The 15,204-nt window shown below is 38.2% G+C and overlaps 1 protein-coding gene across 5 annotated transcripts in view; it reads right to left on the bottom strand.

Annotated features, from left to right (window-relative positions):
* babam2 (BRISC and BRCA1 A complex member 2) overlaps positions 1–15,204 on the bottom strand; it is a 214,277-nt gene that overhangs the window by 75,629 nt on the left and 123,444 nt on the right. For all 5 annotated transcript variants that reach the window (XM_063040662.1, XM_063040663.1, XM_063040664.1 and 2 more), the window contains one exon: positions 374–483. In XM_063040662.1, coding sequence (XP_062896732.1) covers positions 374–483 — 110 coding nt within the window. The remainder of the gene's footprint in view (positions 1–373; positions 484–15,204) is intronic.

The raw sequence follows: 15,204 nt of genomic DNA, 5'->3' as shown, positions 1-15,204 counted from the left end.
CCTTTTGACCTTGCCGTGTCTCAAAAACACTCTGCTTGCATCTTGTCAATCGCAAATAAAAGCAAATGACAGGTTTGGTTGGAGGAGTGCAGTTTGAGGTTAGTTCCTTAAGTTACAATACCTCGAGAATAAAGCCCATATTTGATTCTGAAGGCCTCTTTTAGAAGACAGCAAAACGTGGAATTACTTGGGCTTATTATATACACACACACACACACACACACGTTTGTATCTGATGACAAGTAGTCTTAATGCAGATTTCTCCAACAAAAAGCAGAATTAAGATCTGAGTAAAAGTTGAATGGTAAAATTCTATGGAGTTTGAGATTTTTTTTGGTCTTTAGGCTGGGATACAGAACAATATTAAACTTACTGTTCAATCCTTGGAGAGAGGTATAGTTTAGGAAACACTTGAGTGGCTTCAGCATCCTCAAAACTGACTGACAGAAGAGCAACATCTTCTCCTGGGTCTATAATTGTATCCTGCAAGGAAGAAAAGAAATATTGTCAATGCAGATGTGTTGATTCATTACTTGTCGAAATGTCTTGTAATTATTCTGTAGTATATATTTCTCATGAGTCCATGCGCCTTTTGTGGTTCAATATATCAAATTAGTCAAGAGAACATAGATTTTCCTCTCCTGAATCAATTCCACTCTTGTAAGCTGCTGCAGGTCTTTACATTCTGCAAGGACCTCCATTTGCTTTGCATTACCACAAACTCGGAATCAGAACTTTTGCCTATTCAATAGCAGAATCATTACCTTTCAAGTGCTGAGTTCAGCATAAAGTCAGGAAAGCTGTCAAGTGCTGAAATATCTCACCAAATAGTCAACAGTTTCATAGAATGATTCTGTTATTTCTACCCATGCATTGTCCAGATGCGATTTTTAAAATTTGTTCAGTTACTGTCCAGTTTTGCTTTCTGCCAATGTTCCTTTCATCTTTTATTTTTTTCTGCTTTCCAGCTTATGTTCGGCTCCCATTCTATTATCCTGTCTCTCACAACTTTCCATGCTTTGGATTATACAGTACTGTGCAAAAGCCTTGGGTACATATATATACCCAATGTGCCTAATACTTTTGCATAGTACTGTCTTTGTCAACCTGGAGCGGAGAGAGTGCAAAGGATGTTGGGAATGGTGAGGGTGGGCACTGCAGTTGTGGTGTGGGTCAGGTAGCAGAGAAAGAACCCCAGAGGCGGGGGTTAATGCAGCTGCAAACACACCCAGCCCTGAGACACCAGGCAAGGTCACCTGATTCCAAACATCATTACAGAAAGTCTCTTTGGTGCTTCCTGCTCCCTTCTCTCTCCCTTGCCCTTTTCCCAGCTTTAAGTCCCCTCTCCTTGCTCTCTTCCCACTCTCAGTCCACAACAGAGACCCATATCAGAATCAGGTTTATCATCACTCACATATGTCATGAATTTGATTTTTTTTTTGTGGCAGCAGTACAGTGCAGTACATAAAATTATTATAGTACTGTTCAAAATTCTTAGGCACTCTATCTATATATATGTGTCTAAGACTTCTGCACAGTAGTGTAGTACCTCTAACATTTTCCAGTTTCACCAAGATGGGACATTATTGTTTCCCCTGGCACAGATGCTGCAGGTGCACTTCCAACATTTTCTGCTTCATTTCAGGTTTCCAGGAAGTACCATAGTTTGTGTTTTTATCGGATTATCTATATTAATTATCTTACTTGCAATCAAGGGCACCATTATATTCTGAAAAGCAAACATAAAAAACTGCGCAGGGTGTATGAATTAATGCTTCAGATGAATGATGTTTCAGTAGAACGAAGTTTACTAGAGTTCAATTTATGAAACTGGATACCTGGAGCTAATCAATATTTAAATTATTCTGAGGCAGGCACTTCCTCATTCTATAACTTACAGTGGAAACAGGTAACCATTGCTTTCAAAAATACTTTATACCTTGCCTCCCATTCTATGCAGCACTTCTCCCTGCAAAAATTATAAAAGTCTTAGCAACCTAACGTATGCTCACGCTGTACCACCTAATCTCTGAAAGTGCAGGTTAAAGTGAAACAAAAAACAACCAGAGTCATGTTGTAATTGTGTCACTATCAGAAACATTCTAAATAATTATTTCTTTGTATAATATTGAAGGAATATTCATAAAAGGAATAGAGGCCAAACATGGGCTAAAGGAATTACCTTGGGGGCCATGTCAGCATGGATGAATTAGGCCTAAGGGCCAGTTTCCATGACTAAAAGAGGGAAGTGCACAGAAATGGGTAAGTTAAGGTGGGAAGGCCAAGGGGAGTTCCCTTTCTCGATCACCCAGTTTACAGTAAACTACATCAGTTAAGATGAAACGTGCTTACTCACATATTAGTAAAGAATGCTGCATTATTTGTAACATAAAACTTTACTGGTCCATAATCCGTAACACAAAGTTTAATACAACACTGCAAATGTTGGAAAACCATTAACAAAATTACGAAGTGCTAAGGTGCACCAGATTAAGCAAGAGCAGTGGGGAGAGAAATAAAGTTGAAGCTCTAAAGCTTCATGTAACTGGAGAGTGTGTAGCAGCAATTCACCTGCACTTTTCCAATTTACTCTACTGTATTCATTGTGCATGACATGGATATAGTGAAGAAATCAAACACTGATTAAGCAACTACTTTGCCAATACTTATTTGGCCTGCAAGGGCAGGGGTCCCCAACCTTTTTTGCACCGCAGACTGATTTAATATTGACGATATTCTTGCAGACCGGCTGACGGGGGGTGGGGGCGGGGAGGCGGTTTCAAGTTCAACAGTACATGACAGGCAATAAGGAAAGGTGCATACCATTTCATATCGCCAAATCATATCGTTTCCTCGCGGCCCAGTAGCACGTGTTTTGCGGCCCGGTGGTTGGGGACCACTGTGCAAGGGGACCCTCAGCTTCTAGTCCCTGTCACTTGAATTCTCTGTTTCACTCTCAATCTAATCTGTTTTTTGGCCTCCAATGATGACTGCATAATCTTGAGCAATAGCACCTCATTTTCCATCTGGGCCTGATGCAGCCTTTGGAATTAATATTCAATTTAACAATTTTAGGTATCAGCTTTTTTCCCCCCAGAGTTTCAATTTATTTCTCTGTCCTGTTGGTGTTTAAATTAATTGTACTCTTTGTAATTTTTATTTGCATTTTATCACAGACATTTCCACTGTTCCTGCTGCTCTCTCCCCCATGCAATTCTAAGCTCATTTATATTCTCACCTTTCCAGTTCTTGATCCAAAACACTTTCGCTCCTCATATACTGCCTGACTTACTAAGTGTTTCAGGCATGATCTGATTTTGTGTCTACACCATAAAACTTGCATGGTGCATATACATTTTATGGTTGCTTTTGATTACATACACATCTTAATTAGACCATAAGACATAGACATAGGAGCAGAATTAGACTATTTGGCCCATCAAGTCTACTCCACGATTCAATCATGGCTGATCCTTTTCCCCCCTCTTCAGCCCCACTCCCGTTAACCTTTGATGCCGTGTACAATTAAGAACCTATCAAGCTCGGCCTTAAATACACCCTATGACCTGGCTTCCACAGCTGCCTGTGGTAATAAATTCCACAAAATCACCACCCTCTGGATAAAGAAAGTTCTCTGCATCTCTATTTTAAATAGACCCACCTCTATCCCGAGGCTCTGCCCTCTTGCCCTAGACTCCCCCATATGGGAAACATCCTTTCCACATCTACTCTGTCTAGTCCTTTCAACATTTGAAAGGTTTCAATGAGATCCCCCTCATTCTTTCAAATGCCAGTGAGTACAGACCCAGAGCCATCAAAAGTTCCTTGTAAGATGCAAGCACATCTTTTCTTAGAGGAGGAGCCCGAGACTGTTCACAATACCCAAGGTGAGGCCTCACCAATGCCTTATAAAGCCCTAGCATCATATCCCTGCTCTTGTATTCAACATTACATTTGCCTTCCTCACCACTGACTCAACCTGCAAGTTAACCTTGAGGGTGTTCTGCACAAGGACTCCCAAGTCCCTTTGCATCTCAGATTTTTGGATTTTCTCCACATTTAGAAAATTGTCTGCACATTTATTTCTACCACTGAAGTACATGACCATGCATTTTCCAACATTGTATTTCATTCGCCACTGTCTTGCCCATTCTCCTAGCCTTTCAGCAGACTAACTGTTTCCTCAACACTACCTGCCCCTCCACCAATCTTCATATCTTGTCAACAAAAAAGCAGTCCCAATACCCATCCCTGTGGAACACCACTAGTCACTGGCAGTCAACCAGGCAAGGATCCTTTTATTCCCACTCCTGCCTCTCAGCAATCATCCAATGTTCTAACCATGTTAGTAACTTTCCTGTGATACCATGGGCTCTTAACTTGGTAAGCAACCTCATGTGTGGCACCTTGTCAAAGGCCTTCTGAAAGGCCAAATATACAACATCCACCACATTCCCTTTATCTATCCTATGTGTAATCTCCTCAAAGAATTTCAGCAGGTTCGTCAAGCAAGATTTTCCCTTAAGGAAACCATGCTGACTTTGTCCTATATTGTCCTTAGTTACCAAGTACTCCATAACCTCATCCTTAACAATTGACTCCAACATCTTCCCAACCACTGAGCTCAGGCTAACTGGTCTATAATTTCCTTTCTGCTGTCTTCCTCCTTTTTTGAAGAGTGGAATGACATTTGCAGTTTTCCAGTCCTCTGGCACCATGCCAGAGTCCAATGATTTTTGAAAGATCATTGCTAATGCCTCCACAATCTCTACCGCTACCTCTTTCAGAACCCTAGGGTGCAGTTCATCTGGCCCGGGTGACTTATGAACTCTTAGGTCTTAGCTTTTTGAGGACCTTCTCCCTTGTAATAGTAACTGCACTCACTTCTCTTGTCTTACACCCTTCAATATCTGGCACACTGCTAATGTCTTCCAAAGTGAAGACTGATGCAAAATACTCATTTAGTTAATTAAATCATTAGTTACATACAAAAAGAGTAACACAAAAACAGTACATCTGGAATGAGGCCTATGTGAGATTTTAACACCTTTTCCTTCAGCAAGAAATTTAAACATATGAACTACATTTCAAATTCAAGTTCAAGTTTATTGTCAGTCAACCATACACATGTTTACAGCTAAATGAAACAATGCTCATCAGGGACCACAGTGCAAAACACGGTACATATATCACAGACAATAATATTAATACAATAATATTTACAGATAAAAAGCATTCTTTAGATGTAGAAGTTGATATAAAGTGCATATATGATATTTAGTTAAATATACAACAGTATTATTGCTACTGGTGCTGTCAGAAATAATGTGCACTGGGTGGTAGCAGGGTGCTAAATCTATATTTAATAAATTAGATTTCAGCAATAAAAACAAAACTATTTAGTTTTGTCGCAAACAACAGGAATTCTGCAGATGCTGGAAATTCAAGCAACATACATCAAAGTTGCTGGTGAACGCAGCAGGCCAAGCAGCATCTATAGGAAGAGGCGCAGTCGACGTTTCAGGCCGAGACCCTTCGTGGGTCTTGGCCTGAAACGTCGACTGCGCTTCTTCCTATAGATGCTGCTTGGCCTGCTGCGTTCACCAGCAACTTTGATCTATTTAGTTTTGAATCATGTTATAAGATGAAAAGCAAAATACTGCCAACTGTAGCAAAAGAAACACCCACAAAGTTCAGCTATTCAGCCTAACATAATTATATTGGCTTTCCAGAACTATTTAGTCTACCCCATTATCTTGCAGTTTTGCTTTGTTCTTGGCGTGTTGCCACGTGGCCAAGTGGTTAAGGCATTCGTCTAGTGATTTGAAAGTCACTAGTTAGAGCCTTGGCTGAGGCAGCGTGTGTGTCCTTGAGCAAGGCACTTAATCATACATTGCTTTGTGACGACACTGGTGCCAAGCTGTATGGGTCCTAATGCCCTTCCCTTGGACAACATCAGTGGCATGGAGAGGGGAGACTTGCAGCATGGGCAACTGCTGGTCTTCCATACAACCTTGCCCAGGCCTACACCCTGGAAACCTTCCAAGGCGCAAATCCATGGTCTCATTAGACTAACGGATGCCTATTATTATTGTGTATTGCAGTGGATTCCAGTTAATTGGGCCATCAGTTAATTGGTGCAGCCACTTATTCGGGCTAACTCTTAAAGAACAATACTAATCAAGAAAATACCCACGATTCCCTTCATTTATTTGGGACACTATGCCACTTAATTGGGGCAGAAGACTGTTGCCAAACAGTTTCTAACTAGCATTAGTCGTGTGCACTTGTGCGGGTGTTGAGACACACCACACTTCAAGTACACAGTTTTTAAGTAGTGTCAGTCTCATGAATTTGTGTTCAAAAAGCAGCAATTTTTGTCACTAATAGTTGGTGAGATATAACCAGTAAAACAATTCAGAACTGTTTTGCAGCTGTAGGTATTCAGGTTTGAAGATGTTAAAAAATGGCTGGGAGTGAAATAAATGGATTTCACAACTTCAACAAGTTAGGGTCTAAGGAGAATTTGAAGATATCAATCTTCAAACCAAATGTTACACTGAAAGCATTGACAGCATTGTACAAAGGCTATCTGTGCTGCTTTTGTTAATTTAAAGTCAGAAGAAAGTGACGCAGATGAATCCCCCTGCTTGTAAGTATTAGGAACTAATATAAGGCTTTATAGTACTGCAGTAGTATTGGCACTGTTCTCGTTTGTTCTGCATTTCATGTAAATACATAATTTGTTACTCAGTTAAACAGTAGTTTATCTTTTTTTTAATACCTTTTAGCTATTTCCATGAAACTTCGGCTAATTGCGACAGCTGCTTAATTGGGCCAAAATGTACTGGTCCTGATGTGTTCCAATTAACCAGAATCCACTGCATTGGAAATTAAATAGGAAATACTGAAAACATTTTCTGATGAACAAGCATCTGTAAAGGCAAATTAGTAATTCCCTCAAACGATGGTCAACTTGACATATTAAATATCACCTTCCCCTCTGAAAATAGATTGCAGTTACATTTGCAGCATTTTCTGAATTAATTGCATAAATACTTATTTTACATGGATGTTAAAAATACACTAATTATTGAGAGGTGGTGAGCATATTTGCAAGAGTCTCAAGAAAATGTATTTCTTGTGATTTAATAAAATCAAACAATCAGACATTCTGGAGGTAGAATATATTGGGATGTGAAAGTTATAGGTTTCTGCAGAAGAAACACCCAGTGGGTCAAATGCCCCAAAATCATCTGGATCCAATAATGAGATCTTTTAAATTAAGCTTCCTTCTTTTTTGCAATACTGTCTTCTATTTTTTTATAAAATCACTGGGATTGCTCCACTAGCAGTGGAAAGAAATTAGATTTAGACACCTTCACATTTTCCAGTCCTGAATACTATTTCAGAATTAGCTGACTACTCTAGGCATACCAAACAGTTCTACAATATTGTGCAAATGTCTCAAGCTCATATATATATATAGCGAGGGTGCCGAAAACATTTGCACAGTACTGTATTTGTCAATGTGGAGTGGAAAGCGAATGGTGAGGGTGGAGTGCTGAGGGAGGAGTATAGGACAGGTGGCAGAGAAGAAGTGCCAAGGGTGGAGGATGGTGCAGTTGTTTACCCACCCAGCCTGAGACACCAGGCAAGGTCATTTGATTCCAAACAGTTGGTTTATTGATGATTACAGATTGTCTTTCTGGTGTCTTTCTCTCCCCTCTACCTTCCCCTTTTCTCAAGCATGATCTCCTTCTCCCTGTCCCCTTCCCACTCTCAGTCCACAATAGAAACCTCTATCAGAATCAAGTTTATTATCACTTACATATGTAATGAAATTTGTTTTTTTTTGTGTGGCTGCAGTACAATACAATATATAAAATTACTACAGCACTATGCAAAGATCTTAGGCGCCCTAGCTATATATATGTGCCTAAAACTTTTACACAGTACTGTATTCTGGCAATTTGCTAACACGTCACTGTTTCCACAAAGTTGTGGTAACTAAATTATTTCTGGTTTAATTTCAGAAGCTGTCAGCCTATCAAAATCAGGATAACAACAGCTCAGAGAAGCTGGAACACCCTGATTATAAATCTACACCCATTAATTAAATTTTAGGTTGAGATTAAGACAGGTTTGTACTAGTTTCAGAGCAGCTGCTTGGATTTGGATCAATTATTGAGCAGGGCAAAGAAAAGTTAACTGGTAATCACCAGTGATTTAGACAATACTTAAATAATCTATATATGCACCAAGGAACTGAACTGTAAGTTTAAATAGATTGTCACATGCACACAGAAACAACTTGAGACTAGAATTAAAAAACAATTCTAAAAAACTTTGTTTGATTTTCCAATAATTTTGCCAATAATGTAAATTATTCTATGTTTGTAATAGTTGTCTTATTATTTATTATTTTATGATTCATATTGTTGTTTATTCTACCAGGCAGTTACCTTTGCTAAGGTGGATCCAATATCTGCTTTCTAGATCAAATCAAATTTAACAGTTCTCGTTTGCACACTAAGCATGAAAATATTTAATATGCCAGCTTTATGCTACCTATGCATTTACACAATCAAAGGAAATGTATTATTAAATTAATCATTTATTTCATTAATAAAAAAGACTTACTTTCTTTCTAAGACACAACTGCAGCACTTTAAATTATGGAAAGCACTGACTAATAATTGAAAGAATCATAATAAAATGCAAAGTTGTAACTGAGTGAGTCCAATAGGTACGTTATAACAGCACATCATTGTACCAGATGCAAAGATGCATGCTGCCGAAGAAAATATTACCTTGATCATTGAAAACTTCCATAGAACAAATAATGCAAGAGGCACTCTAATACCTGTGCATTCAATGAATGGTGCAATGGCCTACAATGGATCTTTAAAATGGGTCTGCCGCTCTTCAATGTAAGTAGTGAGCTGGTAAAAACTTTAAGATCACAATGCAATGTATTACTAATTTATCATTACAAAAGCAGCATATTAACCAGCAGCCATAGGCTCTGCCTAATCTTTTGAGCATTGCTGATTGTTACATATTTATATTATTGGCAAAATCATTGGAAAGAGAAACAACTAGTTAAATGACTGTTTTTTTAACTTTAGACCCAGTTTGTTCGTGCGCACATGACAGTCTGGGATTTTATTTTAGTGGGTTAGTTAGTATCTGCAAAAGAAAACTTCTCCAGATCTGAAACCCTTCATCAGATCTGTTAAAGAGAGAAAACAGGTCTGCCCTCAGTAGCACAGTAAGTGAGGGAGGGATATTCAGAACAAAAAAACCCTCTGAGAAAGACAGATAGACCTAGGTTTGTAGCACAGGTCTGCTACTGGCAATAGATAACATATATAAAGAAGCATAACCTGTTTCTAAGTGGCACATTAATGCAACACACACAAAATGCTGGAGGAGCTCAGCAGGATGCAGCTGATCTCATCCTATTGGAGTTATTTGTTCTACCCAACTGTTTCCTACCTTCTCTGCTACCAAAACTAATTTTTAACTTTCCCAGTTCTGACAAGGATCTTGGACCTCAAATAGTAACACTATGTTTTCTTATAAATGGTGCCTGACTTACTATGTTTCTACCTTTGTTTGTTTAGAGCATAGGAGTCCCCAGGTAAGTACTGGGTTTGGAATAGGGGATTGCTGTTTAGTTGTCAACAATGCTCTGCACCACAATAACTGTCAATCAAAACAAAACAAAATGGTATGGATGCTAGAATTCGATATTGAAAAAAAAACCTGCTGATCAGACAATACCAATGGAGAGGGAAACAGCACTGATGTTTCCGATTACTGACTTATTACCAGAACTGAGCTTGATAAGTTTTCAGATACAAGAAATGGTAAGAAGGATAAAACAATAGGAAAGGTCTGGGGTTGGGGAGATCTCAGGAGAGATCAACAGTTAGGCATTCCTGTTTTATAAATTCCAGGTTTTATTATCTATGATGAGATCTTGACTGGAACCTCTGCATGGACCAAATAAACAAGCTTTCTTCTGAAAAATTAGGATCAATTATTTTGACTGTATTTGACCCAATTCATAGCATGCAAGATTGGGAGTAAATTGTATGGGGGACCTGAAGTTATATTTGTAAAACCAGTCGATGAAAATATACCTGTCAGTCTTTTTTATTACACTTCATAAGTTATTTTTTCTCCAGTAAAAATATAATTGGATCATTTGATTTAAGCAATTTTGAATTAAAAATAGGCGCTGGAGAAATTCTATTCAGTGCTGTTAAGACATGCTGAAAAATAACTGGGTGAACTGACAATTAGAAATATTTATTTAGTAACTGTGGAGCTGACAGCTGGTGTCTTGGGGCATCAAAAATCAAGAAAATCTCACAATTTGTTTCTAAAATTTATTTGTAAAATATTTTGAGTTTCTGGGCACATTACTGCACTGGAAAAAATAATTGCAGTCTCTTTTGAAAATATTTTTGTGTGAATTCTAATGATGTGGATCTCAGTTTTCCATCTCCAAAGCTATCTTCCCAACATTTTTCACAGAACATGGAAGGAACAGTACAGCAGAAACAGGGCCTTTGGTCCATAATGTCTGTGCCAATCACAATCCTAAATTAAATTAAATTTCTTTTGCTTGTATACGATCTCTGTATCGAGTTCTCTGTATTGCATTCTCTGTACATTCATAGAACATAGAACAACTTAACTCAGAGCAACTCATAGAACGATAAGCTGTTCATTGAACAATATCCCATAAGTTAATCAAGAGTAAAAATATCGCCAGTAATTTCTAGAGCTGGTACAATAGAAAGGTGAAATAAGCCTTACTTCTTTTTTTTCACTACCATGTTTGTCACTGGAAAGGCTGCCCACTGCAAAGAAACTTTATCCAGAACTCAGTCACAGCTGAGATAGCCATGGAATGTGAATCTACAACATTTAAATTACGAAGCAATACCAACCTTAATTTTAGCTGATAGCTTGCAACCAAAGAGTGCACAGATAAAATTTAGGGCAGAAATTTGCTTTCATAGCTGTACATGGAAACAAAGTTGAGTGCAATCTTCAGCTGCTATTTTGTCCTATGTCTTGCACATGACTGCATGCCAGCAGTGGGTCCAGAACAGACTCAGTTTTAGTGCAGACTGGTATCACACAATGCTATGTCAATGCCTCAACAATTTTATCAAATATTCTTGTCAAAATACTGCAACACTCCTCCAACAAACCCCCTTATGGAGCCAATTTACAAGACAAAAGTGCATCACTCCAACCCCATTCTAAATTTAAATACTGAGTTGCAGAATGCAGATGATGTTTCCATATGTGAATGTTTGGAAAACCAGCAAATCATTCATTGGAGTGTACCAGAAAATACAGTTAACATCTTCAAACTAAACATCTCTATCAACCTGCTCCTGTACAGGATCATTCTTCAACAATAACAAGTGTCAACAAAGGAACATGGACCACCACATAAATCAGGACCTGCCATTTAGGAGATAAAAATCAGTGATGGAACTTACCACTGGGTTCAATGTACCAGCTTTGGTAGTCTAAGGAAAAGAACTTATGAAGATTAAGATCTCAGAAATGACACAAAGCTTTTGGTCTACTGTACAGCATGATCCTTAATCTTCCACATGCCTTTAGACATGAACTACCTTCAACAGGTACAGAGAAGTTCCAACAATGCAGACTGTACTAAATACTAAATAACTAAAATTTCACTCTCAGGCAACTTTAATGCCTTTTGTGCTCACTTTGACTGACAAGACATGGAGGCATCTTTATGAACTTCCAAAGCTCCTGACAACCGTGGCTTCAGTTTCTGAGGCCAACATATGATTATCCTTTAGGGGAGTTTCAGTAAGTGTAATTTTTTTAGAACATTCATGTCAATGGATGACAATTAGAATCTGTACCATGTAAGAGACAGAAAATAACCAACCCTAACAAACTCTCCTTAATATTCAACAGTATAAGGATTGCTACCTCAAGGTTCTAAGTACAAGCCTAGATCTAATTAGTTATTTGTGGGTGGGGTTAAAATAACAAGCTAAGCCTCGCCTGATTTGCTGAACTCTTGTGCTTTTACAGGGCACTGCCAAATAATACTCAAGAGCAGGACTATGACAAGGCTTTTTCTTCCTATACTAACTCAGCACAGATCAAAAGTGAACAAAGCATTCTCTTTACAGGGTTATAAATGTTCCCCATTTATCTGCTCTTATGGACTAGAAAAACATGTCGTGACAATCTCTCTAAAATGTTGTCATAAAGCAATTTCATTTATTGAAGTAACAACTTTGCGAGATACTCTCAAATATAGAGATGTGAGTGCTCATATCTCAGTGGCTTTAATATTTACAATATTCTGTGGGCTAAATATATAGCAATTAATGCAATGAAAAACATTACATTGCCAAAAAAGCTCCTATTGTGATTTCACATACAGATGTATGTATAGAGAGCAAAATAATAGCTATTCCTGACGAAGGGTTCCGGCCCGAAACATCGACAGATCTTTTCCACGGATGCTGCCCGACCTGCTGAGCTCCTCCAGCGTGTTGTGAAAATATTAGCTATACCTTAAACCAAAATGGGATAAAGGTCACATGCTTTAATTAGTGAATCAATCCCTTACTTAGTTCATCACTTCTGCTTAATTTTTTTGCTTACCTACTGTAAAACTTTGTACAAAGTGCTTGTTATCATTCTTGCCAATTTGAATGTTTTTCTTCATGTGCAAGCAAGTTATTAATTACAAATTCTTTCAAAACAGTAATATATCTCCGGCAGGTTTGTTTTTCTCATTCCAGAAATCAGAGCCAACATATTTATCTCCCTTTATTACTTGCATTTAACATGGGTGTGGAATAAAAGTTCCAGTACTCAATGATTGGATATTCAAAATCTCTCATGAACTCATTCACCTCAAAATCTGTGTTATGAACAGCCAATGTCAGTATTTGGAAATATGTCAAGTACACTAAATGCAAGATGCAAATTAAACTAGCACTACACTAATGTCAAACTCATTTTTACCTTGTTTAATAGCCAAGCATTTTTTAATTTGAGTAACAAGCATAAGAAATTGGATTCTTCTGTAAGTGCAATATCAATATTCAATACCACTTAAATGTATCATAAGATCTTAATCCAAGTTATGCAGTTTCATGTAGTTCAGTTGTCCTGTTGCTTTGAATTTGTTTCATCAGAACATTAATAAATCAATAAAAAATTTTGCACAAATTGAAGGTTACTAAATTTATAATACAGATCCAAAAAAAACAATGCATTTCATGTAACAGACCAGCGGTCAGAAGTCATATCTCAAACTAAGGAAGAAGCCTGTGCTCAATGGAGCCACAGGACATTTCAGAAGGCATTCTTCAGGGCAGTCTCCAAAGCCTAATCAGTGTTTTATCAATAATCTTCTGTACAGAATATGGTCACAAGTGAGGATGTTTGCTCATGATTGCTCAACGTTTAATTCCATTTGCAACCTGAAAAAATGAAGCAGCCTCTGTCTGCATGCTTCAAGACAACATTCAGCCATGGGTGATAAGTAGAAATTAACATTCAAGCCACCAAAGTGCCAGACAATGATTACCTCCAACAAAAGAGAATTTAACCAGATACTCTTCACTTTCAAAGGTTTTACCACCACCAAGTACCCTCACCATCGACACTATAGAGGTCATTACTGATTGGAAACTGAATTAGTCCTGTCACACAATTTTCATGGCTACAAGGTCCAGGTCGGAGGCTTAGTATCCAACAGTTAGCAATTTGCTCTAGGCCCCTCAAAACCATTCCAATATCTTCAAGGCACAAGTCAGCAGCATGATGGAATACTCTCCACTTACCTGCACTCTATCAAGCACTAAACATTCATTCTCTTCACCATCAGCGCACAGTGGCTGCATTGTGTACCTCCTTATAAGAGGCACCACAGCTACTCATCTAGGCTACTCCAATGACACCTTTCAAATCCACAATCAGCTTTATTGCTAGTTGTTCATCTTTACTGGGTTTAAATTCTGGAACTCTATACCAAACAGCATTGCGAGAATCTTCATAAGAACCAGGAGCAACGGCAAGCTACCTGGCTCCTTGACACTGTTAAGTAAGTCACTGCTAATCTTCCATTTCAGTACCATTTTCCAGAACAATCCCATGACATTTGAAGTTCTTAATGACCAAAAATCTTTCAACTTGCTTTTTGAATAAACCCATGAGCGTCCAAAATTCTGGAGTGGAGAATTCCAAGATCCACAACCTACTGAAAGAAATCTTATTTCAGACCAAACAGGCCCAACCCTTAGCCTGGTCATCATCTCTGTACCCAGGGTAAACATCTTTCCTGTGCTTTGCTGTAATAATTTTGTACGTTATGATGCAATCTCCCCTTATTCTCTAAAATATGTATGCTAGGTAATACAGTTCCAGTCTAGTCAATCAAATATCACACAGCAAATCTAAAAATCCTAAAACCAGTCCAGTGATTCTTTGCTACCTTCACTTTATGGCAGGTACATGCTTTCTTAGGTATTGCATTAATCTCTCTCACTAACCCAGAACACAAGTGCAGTAAGACTGTCTTACACATTTATTCAAATTCTCCCACAATAAAGCATATTATACTATCTGCCCTCTTAATCACAAGCAGCACCTGCATGTTTGTCTTCAGCATATCCATATAATTTTGAACAACATTATCCAGTCTCTCATTTAATAGGTCATTATTTTTCTGTTATATGCATTAAAATGATTAACTTCAAAATTTCCCACTTTATATTCTATCTGCCATGTTCTTACTCATTCACCATTTGGCCATATACTCCCCCAACCTCACAACTAATCTTTAAAAGTTCTCCAAGATCTCAGTCAGTGACTTTCACACTTTTGCACCAATTTAAAGTGCCCACTTATCACCATCTTCTCAAGGACAGGGGATAGGCCTCCAGATCCAGAAAATTAATCTGAAGCAATTCATCCTACTCAAGCGCAGCAATTGTTGCACCACAGGTAAATGACAGATAATCTGCAAGCAACAGGATGACACAATATTTTAAACACAAGAGATTCTGTAGATGCTGGAAATCTTAAGCAACACACACAAAATACTTTTAGAACTCAATAAGTCAGGCAGCATCTATGGAGGAAAATAAGCACTCAACATTTCAGGTTGAC

This window comes from Mobula hypostoma, chromosome 2 (genome assembly GCF_963921235.1).
Source record: "Mobula hypostoma chromosome 2, sMobHyp1.1, whole genome shotgun sequence".
Taxonomy (NCBI): domain Eukaryota; kingdom Metazoa; phylum Chordata; class Chondrichthyes; order Myliobatiformes; family Myliobatidae; genus Mobula; species Mobula hypostoma.
Note: the sequence above shows the minus strand (reverse complement) of the source record. Positions and strands in the feature narration are given on the sequence as shown.